Source organism: Artibeus jamaicensis, unplaced genomic scaffold, assembly GCF_021234435.1.
Source record: "Artibeus jamaicensis isolate MK-2021 breed Jamaican fruit bat unplaced genomic scaffold, CSHL_Jam_final contig_335, whole genome shotgun sequence".
In the NCBI taxonomy this organism is placed as follows: Eukaryota; Metazoa; Chordata; class Mammalia; order Chiroptera; family Phyllostomidae; genus Artibeus; species Artibeus jamaicensis.
The window spans coordinates 1,383,230-1,399,730 of NW_026521800.1; the positions used below are offsets into that span (position 1 = coordinate 1,383,230).

At 36.4% G+C, this 16,501-nt stretch overlaps 1 protein-coding gene across 4 annotated transcripts in view; it reads left to right on the plus strand.

Annotated features, from left to right (window-relative positions):
* Window positions 1-16,501, plus strand: part of FARS2 (phenylalanyl-tRNA synthetase 2, mitochondrial) — a 571,180-nt gene that overhangs the window by 396,506 nt on the left and 158,173 nt on the right. For all 4 annotated transcript variants that reach the window (XM_053664097.1, XM_053664098.1, XM_053664099.1 and 1 more), the window contains one exon: window positions 14,153-14,304. In XM_053664097.1, the coding sequence (XP_053520072.1) occupies window positions 14,153-14,304 (152 nt within the window). The remainder of the gene's footprint in view (window positions 1-14,152; window positions 14,305-16,501) is intronic.

Here is a 16,501-nt window from a genome sequence, read left to right on the forward strand (position 1 = left end):
TTTATGAGTTCTTTATGTATTTGCGTTATTAAACCTTCATTTGAGCTGTTGTTTGCAAGTTTGGTCAGCTGCCTTTTTGTTTTGTTGTGGGCTTCCACTGCTGTGCAGAAGCTTCTTAATTTGATATCGTCTCATTCATTTATTTATTTTTGCCTTTACTTCTCTTGCCTTTGGGATCAAATTCATAAAATGTTCTCCACGACCAAGGTCCATAGTATAGTACCTGTGTTTTCTTCTATGTAATTTATTGTTTCAGATATTATATTTAGGTTTTGGTTCATTTTGAATTAATTTTTGTACATGGGGACAAACTATAATCCAGTTTCATTCTTTTGCATGTGGCTTTCCAATTTTCCCAGCGCCATATGTTGAAGAGACTTTTTTTTCTCCATTGTGCTTTTTTTATTCCTTTATCAAATAATGTCTGTCCATGTACACATGGTCTTTTATCTGGGCTGTCAGTTCTGTTCCATTGATTTCTGTGTGTGTTTTCCTGGCAAAACCTTGCTGTTTTGATTATCATAGCTATGTAGTATAATTTGAAGTCAGATAGTGTGAAACTTTCGGCTTCGTTCTCCCCGCCCCCAGAATTGCTTTGGCTTTTCAGTGTCTTTTGTGGTTTCATGTAAATCTAATGATTTTTTGTGGTTCTATTTCTTTTCAACATGACATTGGGATTTTGATTGGAATTGCATTAAACTGTATATTGCTTTGGGTATCTATGGCCACTTTAACTGTGTTGATTCTTCCAGTTCATGAATATGGAATATCTTTCCATTTTCATTGTACCTTTTTCAGTCTCTGTTAATAAGGCTTTGAAGTTTTCAGTATATAGGTCTTTCACATCTTTTGCTAGGTTTATTCCTAGGTATTGTATTCTTTTGGTTGCAATTGCAAAAGGAATAATTTGTTTGTTTGTTTTTTTCACTTTCTCAGAAGTTTTGTTGTATACAGGAAAAGCAGTGGATTTTCGTACATTGATTTTGTATCCTGCAACTTTGCTGTATTTTATTGTTTCTAATAGTTTTGGTGGGGTTTTTAGGGTTTTCTATGTACAGAATCATGCCATCTGCAAAGAGTTACAATTTTACTTCTTCCTCCCAAATTTGGATGACTTTGATCTATTTCTTTTGCCTTATTGCTCTGGCTAGGACTTCCAAAACTATATTGAATAATAGTGGTGAGAGTGGGCATCCTTGTCTTGTTTCCGATTTTGGAAGAAAAGCTTTCAGTTTTTCACCATTGAATATTATATTGACTGAGGGTTTATCATACATGGACTTTATTATGTTGAGGTACCTTCATTCTATTCCTATTTTACTGAGAGTTTTAATCATAAATGGATGTTGAATTTTATCAGATGCCTTTCCTGCATCTATTGATAAGAGCATATGACTTTTATCTTTTCTTTTGTTAATGTGGTATAATGCACTGATTGATTTGTGTATGTTGAATCATCCTTGTGCTCCTGGAATAAGCCCCACTTGACCATGATGCATTTTTAAATGTATTATTGTATTTGATACACTAGTATTTTGTTTAGGATTTTTGCATATGTGTTTATCAGAGATATTGGTCTGTAGTTTCTATTTTTTTGTGTTATTCTTACCAGATTTTGGTATTAGAGTTATATTGCCCTCATAAAATTTGTTAAGAAGTTTTGCCTCTTCAATTTTTTGAAAGAATTTGAGAAGGATGGGTTTTAAATCTTATTTGAATGTTTGGTAGAATTCACTGGTGAAGTTGTCTGGTCCTGGACTTTTAGTTTGGGGGAGGTTTTGATGGTTGCTTCAAGTTCCTCACTGTTGATGGATCTGTTTAGATTTTTCAATTCTTCATGATTTAGTCTAGGAAGGTTTTATGTTTCTAGGAACTTATTCGTTTATTCTAGGTTATTGAACTTGGTGACATATAGTCTTTCATAGTATTCTAATATGATCCTTTGTATCTCTGTGATGTCTGTGCTACTTCTCCTCTTTCATGTGTGATTTTTTTACATGGGTCTTTTCTCTGTTTTCCTTAGTGAGTCTATCCAAGGGTTTGTCAATTTTATTAATCTTTTCAAAGAACTAGATCTTTGGTGTATTAATTTTATATAGTCCTTTTGTTCTCTGTTTCATTCAATTTTGCTCTAATTTTTATTATTTCATTTCTTCAACTTACTTTGGGTTACTTTTATTCTTTTCCTAGAGCTTTAAAATGTGATGTTAGGTTGTTTACTTGGGATTTATCTTGTCCCTTGAGATAGGCCCATAATGATATAAACTTCCCACTTATTACTGCTTCACTGCATCCCAGAGGTTTTGATATGGTACATAGTCATTCTCATTTATTTCTATATATCTTTTGATCTCACCTTTTATTTTTTCTTTGACCCAGTCATTTTTTAGTGGTACATTGTTTAGCCTCCATATATTTGGGGGTTTCTTTACTTCCTTTTTGCAGTTGATTTGTAATTTCAAGACATTGTGAGAATATGCTCGGTCAGAGAATATGCTTGGTATATTTGTCAGTCTTCTTCAATTTGTTGCGTCTAGTTTTGTGATTCAGCATTTGGTCTATCCTTGAGAATGTTCTGTGTGCATTGGAAAAGAATGTATAATCTGATGTTCTGAGATGAAAGGCTCTGTATATATCATTTATGTCCATTTGGTCTAATATGTAATTTAAGGCTGATATCTCTTTATTGATTTTCTGTTTGTATCTATCTAGAGTTGTCAGTGGAGAATTAAGGTCCCCAACAATGATTGTGTTTCAGCCTGTTTTCCCCTTTAGTTTTGTGAGTAATTGCTTTATATATTTCAGTGCTTCCTCATTGGGTGCATATATATTAGGGAGTATTATGTCTTATTGATGTAGTGTCCCTGTTATCACTATAAAATATTCATCTTTGTCTCTTTCCTATCTTGAAATCTATTTTGTTGGAAATAAGTATGACTCTCCCTGCTTTTCTGTGGATGTTGTTTGTTTGGATGGTCATTTTCTACCCTTTCGCTTTGAATCTACCTTTGTCTTTTCAGCTTAGATGTGTCTCTTGAAGGCAGTGTGTAGTTGAGTTTTGTTTTTTGATCCAGTCTGCTACTCTGTGCCTCTTTATTGGTGAATTTACATTTATGGTAATTATTGATGTATAAAGATTTTCTATAGCCATTTTACCCTTTGTTTTCTGGTAGCTCTCTGCTTCCATTTGTTCTTTTACTTGGTGTTTCTGTCTGTTGATTTTGTTTGATGGTATTCCACGCTTCTTGCCTCTGTTTCCTCTTTTTTAAACTATGTGTCTCAGTTTGGGGGGTTGTGTGTGTGTGTGTGTGTGTGTGTGTGTGTGTGTCTGTGGTTACCATTAGGATTAGTGAAAAAGAAACTTCCATATAGACAGTAGTTTTCTTTTTCTTTTGAGTGCATCCAATTTCCATCCTACTTTGCCAGTTCAGACCTTTGCCCCTTCGTCTTTTCTGTTTTTGTTGCCACAAATTAAGCTTTAAAAATTTTTAATGCTTTTACTAGTAGTATTTTGACCTTTTTTCCTTTGTTTCAGGTAGAATAACCTCTTGAGTATTTCCTGCAGTGGAGATTTCCTAGTGATAAATTCCCTAAGCTTCTGTATGTCTGGAAAGGTATTTATTTATTCTTCATATTTAAAGGATATATTATTCTTGGCTGGTAGTTTCTCTCTTTCAGTACATCAACTATTTGGTTCTACTCTCTTCTGGCTGGTAGAGTTTTTGCTGAGAAGTCTAATGATAACCTGATGGGCCTTTCTTTGTAGATCATTTTCTTTTTTTCCTGGCTGCTTTGAGAATTTTTTCTTTCTCATTAATTTTTGTCAGTTTTAATATAATGTGCATTGGAGAGAGCTTCTTGGGTTAAAGTAACTAGGTGTTCTCTTTGCTTCTTGGATTCAAAGATCTAATTATTTTCATAAGTTTGGGAAATTCTCATCCACTATTTGTTTAAATGGACTCTTCTGCCTCTCTTCTTCTGGTATGCCTATAATTTTTCCATTGCTTTTTCTGATGGAGTCAATTCTCATAAAGCTCATTCACTTTTTCTTTTTTTAATGCTCAGGTCTCTGTCTTCTTCTCTCTGCAGCATCATTTCTAGATTCCAGTCTTTGATATCACTAATTCTTTCCTCCATCTTGTTGGCTCTTTTTCCATGCTCAGTAGTTCATTCCTGATTTCCTGTATTGTATGCTTTATCTCCAGGATTTCTCTTGGCAATTCCTTTTTAAATTTTCAGTCTCTTTGCTAGAGTTTTCCTTTTGTTCATTAATTTGTCTTCTGGGTGCATCAAATTTCCTGTCTGTACTTTCTCCCCTCTCATTGAGTATTTTCAGAACTGCAGTTTTGAATTCACTGTCATTTACATCATATATTTCCATATGTTTCAGTTTGCTTTCTGGAGATTTTCATTATCTTTCTGAGCTGCCTCGCTCCCTTCATTGTTCATGGTATTGGATGGGATCCTTCTTGGTCTAGGCATCTGTGTGTTAATTGTACTTCACTAGCAGATTTCTACAAAGAGGTCTTTCTACTATCATCCAGTAGATGGTGCTGAATCACAGTGTTTTAAGCTCTGTGAAATCCCAAACCAGACATCTACAGCTGTTTTAGTGTCAGTATAGCCACATATAGCAGTGATGTTTAGATGGGGTTTGTTTTGCCCTCTCAGCAGTGGCAAGCTCAGATCTCCACAGGGTCCCCACCCACATGCCCCAACTGGGGATCAGTCACAGAGGAAAATAGTAATTCTGACGCAATAGTTCTGGGGTTTTCCAATAATGAGCTCCAAAACCCTATACTAAGGTCTACAGAAGGTGAGTTTTAGAAGTCCAAAAGGTGAGTATCAGGGCTCTGTGGCTCCATTTCTTTGTTTGGAACACTAGCCACCCAACAGCCAACAGTGGTGGCAGAGCCCCTGTGCTATGTCCTTGCCTGGGCCTCTCAGCTGGCTCAGTCACAGTTTGCACCTCGCTCTTCCTGCAGGAGTGCCCACCAAGACTCTCTGTTGCTCCAGGCTAGTGGAAGGAAGCGCCAGCTACAACAGCTTCTTCCCCTCCAAGCTGATCCCACTGAGAACTCCAGGCTGTGGGGCTGCATTTGTGTGGCCTGTTTGAGCTCTCCTCCTCCTTTCTCACCTCCCCTGTTTGTTCCCATTGGCCCTTCATTAGATGCTTCAGTACATTCATCTCTCAGGCATCTCAGTGTGTTGAGCAGGGAATCCTTTGCTGAGTTATACCTGATCAACTCATTGAAATTTCAGGGGGAGAGACCAAGAGGATCTCTCACACCACCATTCCTCTGACCAAATTTACCTTTTTTATAAGGACACCAGTATACATTTATAGTATGGAGGCAGAGTATACAAACATACATGTATATATCTTAGTAAAGAATGATTTTGGTATTTTTTAGCTCTCTTATAACAATAATCTCAATTGTCAGTATTTGAACTTATGACATGATTTTGAATATAGGTTAAAGATGGGGATCCTTATTCTGACTCCTTGAATGAATTTTACTGGGTTTGTGAGTCCTAGAAGTTCTATGTAAAAATTCGTATTTGTAAGAATATGTACTTTTCTAGAACAAGGATTTGAATCTTTCATCAAATTCTCAGAGAGGACTATGTCCCCTCCCCCACAAAGTTGAGAACCAGTATGTAAGGAAATATGGAGAGTCAAGTTGGTGCTCCTTTGTAAGTTCTTCTTTACCTGTTCCAAACACACAGCAGTGATAGATAAAAATCTAAAAAGAGAACATGAAAAAGTCAGAACCATGCCGTCATCTCTTGTCCTTAAAAAAGATACATATCTGTGGACAAGGCACAACCACAAACACAAAGCACAGAGTGAGACTGAAGAGAGACACTGTGGGCTCCAGAATCAACAGTAGGGGGAAGAAACCTGGTTTAACTTGGTGGAGTGTCAGGACTAAAAGGGCTCTGCACAATGTGCGAGGCCCGGAGCACATGCTCTACTTGAAAATCAGGATTAGTGGTAGCCCTGCTTCCCTACTCTAGAAGGCAGGCATTCGTAACTGCTGTAAATTGCTGCCTGCTGTGACCTCTGGCTTATGAAGCTTTGATCCTAGGAAATGAGCAGGAGGGTGACAGAGACTTGATCTCTGTATCAGAAAGGGAGATAAATCACCACTATTGCTTCATCATCAGTATCACGACTTGGCAGGAACCCAGACACTACCAACTTGATTCTTGGATTATGAATACAAGCAGAGGAACTGAAAAAAAACTTTGACCAAGGAGGGGTGGTTAGTTAGTCAACATTAGCATTTCTCTCCCACACAAGTAGGCCTGTATACACATATTCCAGAACCCAGGAAGAATTCGGACCTTAGTATGAGACAACCAAATCAACCATCAGAATCTGAATTCACGGGAGGTTAAAGCAAAATCAGAAAGCATTCTATTTAAAAAGTTTATAATGCCCTCAAAGATGTTGATGTAGGAATACTAACCATTAAAAGAAAAAAAAAGAAGAATAGGAAATTCTGTATAAGAGGCAAAGATAGACAAGAATGAAATGTAATTAGATATGAAAAAAATTAGAAATCTAAGAAATGAGTAATAGATTTATTGAAATGAATAAAAGAAACAGATAGGACTAGAATAAGTTAAAGGGAGAATTAGTAAATAAGATGCTGTTACTGAAGAAGTCACTCAGAATACAGCACAGTTACATACAGATTAAAAACCTAAAACAGATCAGTTAGGAAAAATGGAAGATAGATCAAGAGGCTTTGCAGTACATATTATTGCAATTTAAGAAGACAGTGAAAGGAATCACAGTAAAGTAATGGCTGAAATTTTTCTGAATTGGCCAACACATGACCCCTCTGATGGAAAGCACACTCTGAATACTGAGCAGGATAAAGAAAGATAAACACAGGCCTGGCGTGATCAGAATCAAAGTGCAGAGCCTCAAAAATAAAGATAACACTCTTTAAAACTGCTATGAGGAAAAGACACGTACCCTAGGAGGAAACAGCACTGACTGGCACCAGACTTGACATCATTACTAATAGGTGCAGAAAAATATTTTTAAAGTGCTGGGGGCAGACAACTATAAACCTACAATTTTGTGCCCTGCCAAATTATTTGTGTGAGGGTTTCAGACATATAACTATGAGAGAGGTTTGCCTCCCACATGCTGTCACTGAAAAGACTATTAAAGGATATTCATCTGCAAGAACAAAAGTGAGAAGGAAGGCTGTGTCAGAACCTGTTAGAGATCTAAAATTTCATCATACTTGCAAGATAACAAGATGGCCTGCCACAGATTCATGACTGCTGGCAGAATGACATGAGACTCCTAGGTCAGAGACAAAGGACTTTATTACTCACAACACAGAGGCAGCATGAGTTTCCTGTTTCCGATGGTTCTCTTACCCTCAAATCCCATAGGGGTGACGTGGAGCAGATCTGGTGAACACTGGCTCACACGCTGGGCCTAGAGCACAGCTGAAAACCCTGGAGTTGAGGAAGACTTCAATATTTTGTTTGTTCATTTGTATGTTTGCTTGTTTTCTTAACCAATCTTTTAAAGAGGTTGTTAGAAAGCCCTGAGGAAGACGTTATCTTTATTATCCTGGTGGAGAAACAAATCTGCTTTCCACCCCCAAGGAAGGGACTACCTCTGTCCTTAAAGGCTGTTAGGCAAGCCAGTACAAGTTGTGTAGACCTTCCATAAAGAATAGTCTCCCAATAAACAGGTGGGATAAAAATAAGAAACATAGAATTAGAAAACAATTTTAACTTAAAATTAACTGTTGCCTTAGATAACATTATTTTGTGTGCACTTTTTAAAAGGTAAAACTTGAATTGTTGGGTATAGTGTCTGTTAAATGAAACTAAGGTTCTTATTTAGGAGCTGAGTAGATACCCTAAATAAATTTAGGCTTTAGGACAATTTATCTAAGTATGTCTGTATTAAAGAATAGAAATACAACTTAGAGTTTTTTAAACCAAAGAGGGAATATATTACAATATTGCTCAATCCAATAGAATATGAGAAAGAAAATTTATGGGAAGAATAAACTTGTGCAATATATCTAAAGAAGTACTAAACAGGTGGGTAAAGGAAACTTTATAGCGTTAAATACTTTTTTTTAAGTAAGAAGACCCTAAATAAATGAGTTATCCTTCTACCTAAATAATCTGGAAAAAGAACAGAATAAAACCAATTAAATAAGACATTGTTAAGTAACTGGACTGTGGCACTTAAGTTGCCACCTGCTTTACCTGCAAGTCAGGAGACTGAGGTCTGAACGGATGTGTGAGCCTTTCAAAGGGAGGGAGGGCAAGACCAGGGGGAGAGTAAGGGGACATGGGAGCAAAACTTAGTGAACAAAGCAGATTCAATGAAAAGGGAAGGGGAAGAATAACAACATCTTTGAAAATAAAATTTATGTGACCTAGACAACATGGAGATTTGTCCTTTTTGGAAACATGATTATTTATTTTAAAAAATCCAAACTTTCCTAGAAAACTTGGTAAATGTGGACACAGACCCCATAGTGGTCAGTTCAATATTTTAACTGGTATTGTTTAGCCAGGCACTGTGCTGCTGCTGGGCTGCACGGATGAGTCAGACATCACTGCTGGTCCTGGAAGACACACTGACAGAAACAAGCCTAAAAGGGGCTCTTGGTGCACTTGTGGAGCATGGGCCTGAGATCAGGGAAGCATGTAACTCCAGGATTACCCCAACCCTCAACAGGGAAGAAAACTGTTCTTGGGTGGGAAATGTCAGTAAGTGGGAGAGACAGGAGATAAAGATGAGCAGACTGTGAAACACATGTACAGACCCCTAGGATTAGCCCAACCTAACAAAATATTATTCCAAGACCATTAGAGGTAGTCACAATGCAATAAATGTAAGGATAATGTAGGAGAGGAAAAACTCTTTTTCCCTCTATCAGGTCTCTGCTGGGGCTCTGTGACAAGATAGATTAAGAGAAAAACAAGTTTATTAACATGTGCATTATACATGTGACACATAGGAGTATCCAGAGATGAGTAACTCAAATATTGGGTTAGAACTTGGGCTTATATAGCAACTTAGAAAAAGAAACAACAAATTTTTAGAGAAGTGATAAGACAAAGGAAAAGTAGTTTGAGTCTATAGAGGAGGCAAATTGTAGAAAGGTAAATATATACAACTTACTGAAGATAAGAACTAGTTAGTAAAATTTGTTATGTAGATTCCTCTGGTGCTCTCTCTGGGCTCATAAGAGGCTAGAGTTGTCTGTGGTGGTTAATCTCTGTCCTTGGTAGTTAGAGGGGGGAGTCAGGATATCTTTGCAAATTTATGTCCTGCTCTTAGGCAAATCAGGGAAAGGATGAGGGCTTTTCTTATACCAGCTTCTCAGTTGTCTTTAGTTCAGAATAATCCTTATCCCAAAGTAGCATATTTTGCTATCCTCCAATAAGAAGGGAGAATTACTAGGATGTTTACCCTCAATCAACATAAAGAAAATAAAGTGTAAGTTGGGCTGACCTTGCTCTCTGGGGTGTACAGTACCACCCACCTTTACCCAAATGCAACCAACTCCTCCATCATGCAGAAGTCACTCAGTGTGTTAGCTGCACAAATCAAAGTTGAACCCGAACTCTTTTGTATCTTAAAGATAAAACTGAAATTTCTTTTATGCCCTTCTTGACTACTATTTCCTCCTTCCCCAGAGGTAATCATTGTTCTAAAGTGTAGTATATGTAGCCTTCTGACATCTGTTTTAATATAATTTACACAGATAGATGATTATTATCCTGTTTTTTAACTTTATATAAATATCACACTGCATATATAATTAAAATTTACATTTTTAAATAACATGCTTTTGAATTTTGGCCATGGTGACATATGCATCTCCATTTCATTCACTTTAAATCTTATGCATTGTGTGTGTATGTGTGTATACATATACATACATATATGTATATATATGAAAAAGTAATTATTATATGAGATAGATACTAATATTACCTCCATTTTCAGATAAAACTGAAAGCAGAGATTAAACAGTAAGAAAGATTTAAATTTAGAATCACAAATTTTCCCTGTTTTAGTCCAGTTCATTTAGTTCATAGCTTTTCCTCTTTATTACCTTGGTTAGGATTTGTAATGAGTCAGAGCAAGAATGAGTGTGGATTTATCTTACTCTTAACCTTATTTGGAATGCCCCCCAAAATATTTAGCATTAAATATGTTTGCTGTAGGTTTTTAATAAATAACTTGTTAGGTTAAGAATGTTGCCTTTTTATTTGTATTTTGCCAAAAAATTATAATAAATGTTATATTTATTAAATGTTTCCTGTCTATGAAAAATCATATGATTTTTTTAATACTATTTGTCAGTTAGTAGGTTGTTTTGGTTTTAAATCATTCCCCTTATTTTGGAGAAACCTCACTTGGTCACTATGTAATATTTTGTTAATAGGCTATTGAATTGTGTTTGCTGAAGTTACATTTAGGTTTTTTCATGTAGTTTGTAAGGTGAAATTGGTCTACAATTTTTTTTAATAAATCTATGTGAGTCTAGCTTTGGCTTAAAGTTTATATAGTAAAGTTTATATAGCCTCATGAAATTAGTTGGGTTTTCCTCCTTTTATGTTTTCATGAAACAATTTATGTTACTAAAGCAACTACCTTTACCTTAAATATTTGATAAAGTGATGCTATGAATCATCTGAGTTGAACACTTTTCTTGGAAGATTTGACTGATGATTCAGTTTGATATAGTCATTGGTTTAAGTTTTCTGTCTTGAGTGAGAATTATCCACTTAATCTAAGTTATCAAATTTGTTATTACTAAGTAGGTCATAATATTCATTTGTGACTTGGAAAGTTTTTACTATAGATATTGTAAAAACTTTTGATCCCCTTTTCAATTCTCTAAAAACAAACAAATAAGGATTATAGAGAAGATCTTAAAAAAACTCATCAGTACTACGATAATGGTGGGGAAAAAATAGCAGGTAGCAGGAAAAGAGGAAGACCAAATATGAGATGGACTGACTCCATCAAAGAACCATAGGCATGAGGCTGTAGGAGCTGAGCAGGGCAGTTGAGGATAGGACATTATGGACATCACTCATTCATAGGGTCACCAGGAGTCAGAGCTGACTCAGCAGTACTTAACATACACAATAAAATGAACATGGCTCTATCTAGATCAAGAAAAGAAAAGAGAAAACACAGTATTAAATGCTCCTTAAGATCTGTGAAAGGATTTCAGTCTAAAATGGGACCACAGAATATGAAATGGAGACCCTCATGCATGGACCCTCAGAACTTAAGAACTGAGAGACTGATTTCCAGTAGATGCCTGATTTCCAGAAGACCGTGACTGATCTCCTACCACTGAAAATCCATGAAGAATTTCTCCCCATCTGTAAGCCAGTGAACTTACTGCTTGGATGCTGGCTGGACATCCCCTTCTTTACACTTGCCCATAAATACAGCCCACCCCAAACCTTCAATGGACTTGCCTGTAGCTTTTTACAGCATGTGTTTCATGAACTGCTATTCCCCAGCTATACACGAATAAACTCAATTTCTGGTAATTTGAGCTTGCCTCAGTCTGCCTCTTTATTTAGGTTGATAATTCTTTTCCAGTTTTAAAATTCTAATTCTACAATTGTGGAATATTAAATTTCTGCCAGGTCACTTGGCCTGTCCACATATAGCCTCTTTGTCATTTCTCCTGGTCACTGTTTCCTGGGTAGCCAGGGGTGGAGGCAAGTCTCTATGCCTTATTTACTTGATATGTCCATTAGCTGGTCCAGTTAGAGAAGAAAGAACGGCTGAATTGATTCATTGTGATGTAGCCATTGCTCACACAAGGCAGCTCTGCAGTTCCCTCTTACTAAATACCCACAGTGTCATGGGGGTTTTGCAAGATGATAGAGATTCTGAGATGAAGAAAGATACACATCTCACCTCCAAAATTGTAACATACTGGGAAGACGTAAGTACACAAACAATTGCAGTCATGTAGAGTACAATGAAAGAAAAGTGTAAGGTTATATAACAAGGAACTAACAGGGTCTGGGTGAGTAAGAAGTGAGTGTTTGTAGCAGAAGACCAGAAGTTGGATAAGGAGGGCAGGAAATAGTGTATGTTCAAGAAACCAAATAAGCTGGGCTGTTTCGAGCCTGGACAACAACAGAAAGAGGTATAACCTTTTAAGAACTGGTGACTTTACCCTAAGAACAACGGGAAACCACTGGATAGTTTTTAACACTACCTTTAATTAAGTACCAAAAGCCTATGTTTTAGGAACCATTAGATCTGTAGTTATCCTCTTACTTTAAAAACAAAATTTTACTGTCCCCCTCTAAAAAAACAAGAGTCCCTAGTAGTGTAGGTGGTAACACACATCTGACACATACTAATTAGTATAGTGATTGATTCTTTTATTTAAACCACTACTTTAAACTTGTTATAATTTGTTAGCTTGAAGTAGGTTTGCAGTACAGTAGTCTGGGGTTTACTCCATGGTTTTAAAAACTGTACATACTGTAATACATATTTTTTAATGTTTTGGGGGCCTCTATTCAAGCTGACAGCTTCCCCCTCAGGTTGATGGGTTACTGATGCAGATGCTCCCTTTTCTGTCATCTTGTCTCACTTACTCTCTCAGCTAAGGTGGCCCCTCAGCTTGATCAGGTGGAGAGAAGATTGCATGCTATCTTGGCAATGCCAACCCTTTACCTAGTCTTTCTAAGTTTCCATATGGACAGAGGGTGTTGTCAAAGGAAAAGCAACTTTTCTACCAAACTGTAACTACCAAACTCCTACCATCTCCAGTTGCTGCATTAACCCATGGAGTATTTATCGCAGTGTCTTGACTTTAAGAGAGAAAAACGGATGTTTTTCAGAAACACTGGTATTTTGTCAGGAGCACCTGGATAGTAGCGTAATTATGTTCATTTGAACTGTGTATTTTAAACTGATTCATTTATTAGACAATTTCATTGCTATTTTAAGTTGAATAATCCTTTATGTTTAAGTTTTTGGTTTTTTAGAGGTTTTGGCATTTTAAAAAACTTTTATACATTTTCTAATCAGGGATTTACCAAAGGGTTTATAGTGATATCAGGCTTGATATAAATCAATTTGTAAATTTTCCCTTCTAACAAAGTTATTGCTTTAGCAGATATTCCCTTACAGGGAATATCTCCAATATGTCCAACCTGTGGCCTGTGGGCCGCATGCAGCCCAGGATGGCTATGAATGCGGCCCAACACAAAATCGTAAATTTACTTAAAACCTTTTTTTTGCTCATCAGTTTTCATTAGTGTTTGTGTATTTAATGTGTGGCCCAAGACAACTCTTCTTCCAGTGTGGCCCAGAGAAGCCAAAGGTTGGGCATCCCTGATAAGACTTCACAGTTATCTAATGAAACATTTAATAAAGCATTTTTATAACTTATAGACCAAAGGTATGCTCAAATATTTATGTGTATATGTGTTAACCATGTGAACAAATGCAGTAACTTCTAAAACTATGTAATTTTCAATGTCTATTTAATATAATAATGAACTCATAAACTCTAATAAACGAAAAATGGGGGGGAAATGGAAGAAATGGCTGCATTGTGTTTATCACATCCTTAGAGGCATACTTTGAAAAATAACCCCCTAAATGACCATTTCTTTATTTTAATAATTAGAAATACTAACAGATAATGACATTATTAATTGAAATATCCATTTTGGCAAGCTTTTATTTCTTCATTAAAATGACTTCCTGAAAGTATCACAAGAAGTTAATGAATCACTTGTTAATTAAATGTGAACTTTTCTCCTCTACTATTAAAATGGAAAAAACCTGAAATATGATAAATTCAAATGCTTCATACTAAACTGAACATTGATAGTGATATAAATATAACAAATGGTAATGTAACCCATGAATGTGATAAGAATCTATAGCATTCATAATGGAATTTGCAAATTTTTAATATTGACTTATTTTTTAAGTTCATTTTGTTCCTGAAAATTCAAGTGCTAAAACAGTGTTTTACTAGCATTTTCTATTTAGGCAAATGTAACTTTCCATGAAGAATTTAAATATTCTTGTCCAACTCACAAATCAATCTGTATTTTCTTCTCTTGTTTTGTTTGTTAGCCTCTTAGCAAATACCCTGCTGTGGTAAATGACATTTCATTCTGGTTGCCACCTGAGAATTACACAGAAAATGATTTCTATGACTTAGTCCGAACAATTGGAGGAGACCTGGTGGAAAAAGTTGATCTTATAGACAAGTTTGAACATCCAAAGTAAGTAAAAAAACTTTCTGATTTTATTTTTTTTCTCTCTATGTGACAGGTGGCATATGGAAACAATAAAATTTTGCTGCAACCCAATGCATATGAGACAAAATATCTTCTCAATTTATAGTGAGCTTATAGTTTATCAGAAAAGCCTTTCATATCAATCCTTTCTGAAAATCTTTCTAAAATGCATTTTTAATTTTCCCTGCCTTAGTAAAGAAAGTATATGAAACAGAATGTTGTGAAGTTCTTGGAGTTTTTCAGTATTGCTTTTGGAAGTGATGTTGTCACATATCATATCACAGGGGATGAGACAGAATGAAGGGTGTGTGAAGGAAAGGCTGTTTTGTGAGGCTCTAGGTGAAAATTTATTAAGCGTATACCAAAAGGCAAAATTATACTAGGTCCTAAGATAAAGTTTAATAACTTTATCAGGACTCATTTCAGTGTTGATTTGTTCTCCCTGATGTGTGTGTGTGTGTGTGTGTGTGTGTGTGTGTGTGTGTGTGTGTATGAGAGACTAATCAGGTTTAACTTTGCTTTAGTTTTAGAACTGTTTTTTTTTTAATATAATTCAGGATTTGTACTGATCCATGACTGAGGGATTCCAGTCATGCATGAGGAGGCTCTCCTTTGTCTGGCTTTTCTGCTTATCATTTATAGGAGACCATTCTGCATGGAGTGGGCCCAGCTCCCACTCGGAGATGCACAGGACCCACGCCCATGAATAGGTTCTCCCATGGGGAATCAGGCCCACAATGTACCCAGGCCACTTTGGGACTTGCTATTGCTAAAAACTCCCTCATCCTGGATTGAGACAGCAAGCCTTGAAGTAACTTCCTAAAATCCATGCTAAACCTTCCAAGGATGAGTTTAACTACTTTTGCCCTTTTCATTTGCAAATATTCTCCCTCTGTGATAGGATTAGTGGTATTAGCTCCTTTGTTTTCTGTAAAAGGTAACCACCTACAGGGAACCTGGGCATAGTAAATGAGGATTATCATGCAATGTGCAGAGAAACCCAATAAAGCCAGTCAAGGCAAGGGTCACAACTTTTGCTCCCCTTGAGATAAAAGCCATGTTGTCCCTTTTCCTCCACCAGACTTGGTAGTCTGTGTGAATGGCTCATGTCTCATCCATAATGATGCAGACACTGCAGGCCTGTGTCCACATCAGTCATTGTCTCTCAGTGTTTTAAAACTCTGTTTTAAATGTTTTCCACTTTATTTTGAATATTATCCTAGGTGTTATCTGCTTTGCTCCCTACTGCATTTCCTTGCACACATTCTATTCTGATCTTCAGCTACTTTAGTTTTCCCCTTTTGTGAGTTCTGGAAGCTAGCATTTCAGTTCCTGTTTTCTTGCTATCTTTTCTCTGAGCTGTTTCTGCTTTGTGATTTTCCTTCATTGAAAAATTTCATTTGGTTTGTAAAATTCATTGTAAAATATTTTGCTAGAAACTTCATATAATTCATTAGCTGCATTTTCTACAACTTCTCTTTCATTTTATTAGCTTTCATTGATGTGTCAGTGACATGTACGTGATTGCCCTTGTCAGTCATATTTGAGTGCATTGGATTTTCCAAATCAGCTGTTTACACAGGGTTGAGGGGTGCGATCTAAGGGTTCACATGGCAGGGAGAGGCTCGTAGTCATCCAAGCTAGTTGTTTTCTCAAGCATGAGGCTTTCTTTTTCCCCACTACTAAGAAACCAACTTTTTCTTTAAATATGGCTCATTCTTCTCTTTGAGTCTTTGTGCAGGTCTGCCTCCCACCCCAAATCTACCCTTGTTGCAAACAGAAGATTTACCTTTGCTAACTCCGCTTCCGGTACTTATTAGTTATCACCTTTGCACTTCAGATTACAATTCTCAGTGCTGAGCAGTATATTTTTGCTGGTGTTTGGGAACATGTGTTCAGATATATGACACTGTGTTTCTTCTCTCTCCCATTTGGCTTCTACTTGGTTTCAGCTATTTTTGGCAGCCTTTAAATATATTTTGGAACTTGCAGATGATGTCTATCTCCTAACTTTAAAGAAAATAGAATGAGTTTGCAGGGTAGCCTGGGTTCCTGACATGACAGAATACCCATTCAGCCTTGTACTTTTATGTGAAAAAAGAAGTTTCTAGGAGTTTACATGTTGATACTGCAAGTCTGGATAATTACTTTTGAAAAGGAGGAAAAGTAAGGAAATAAGACT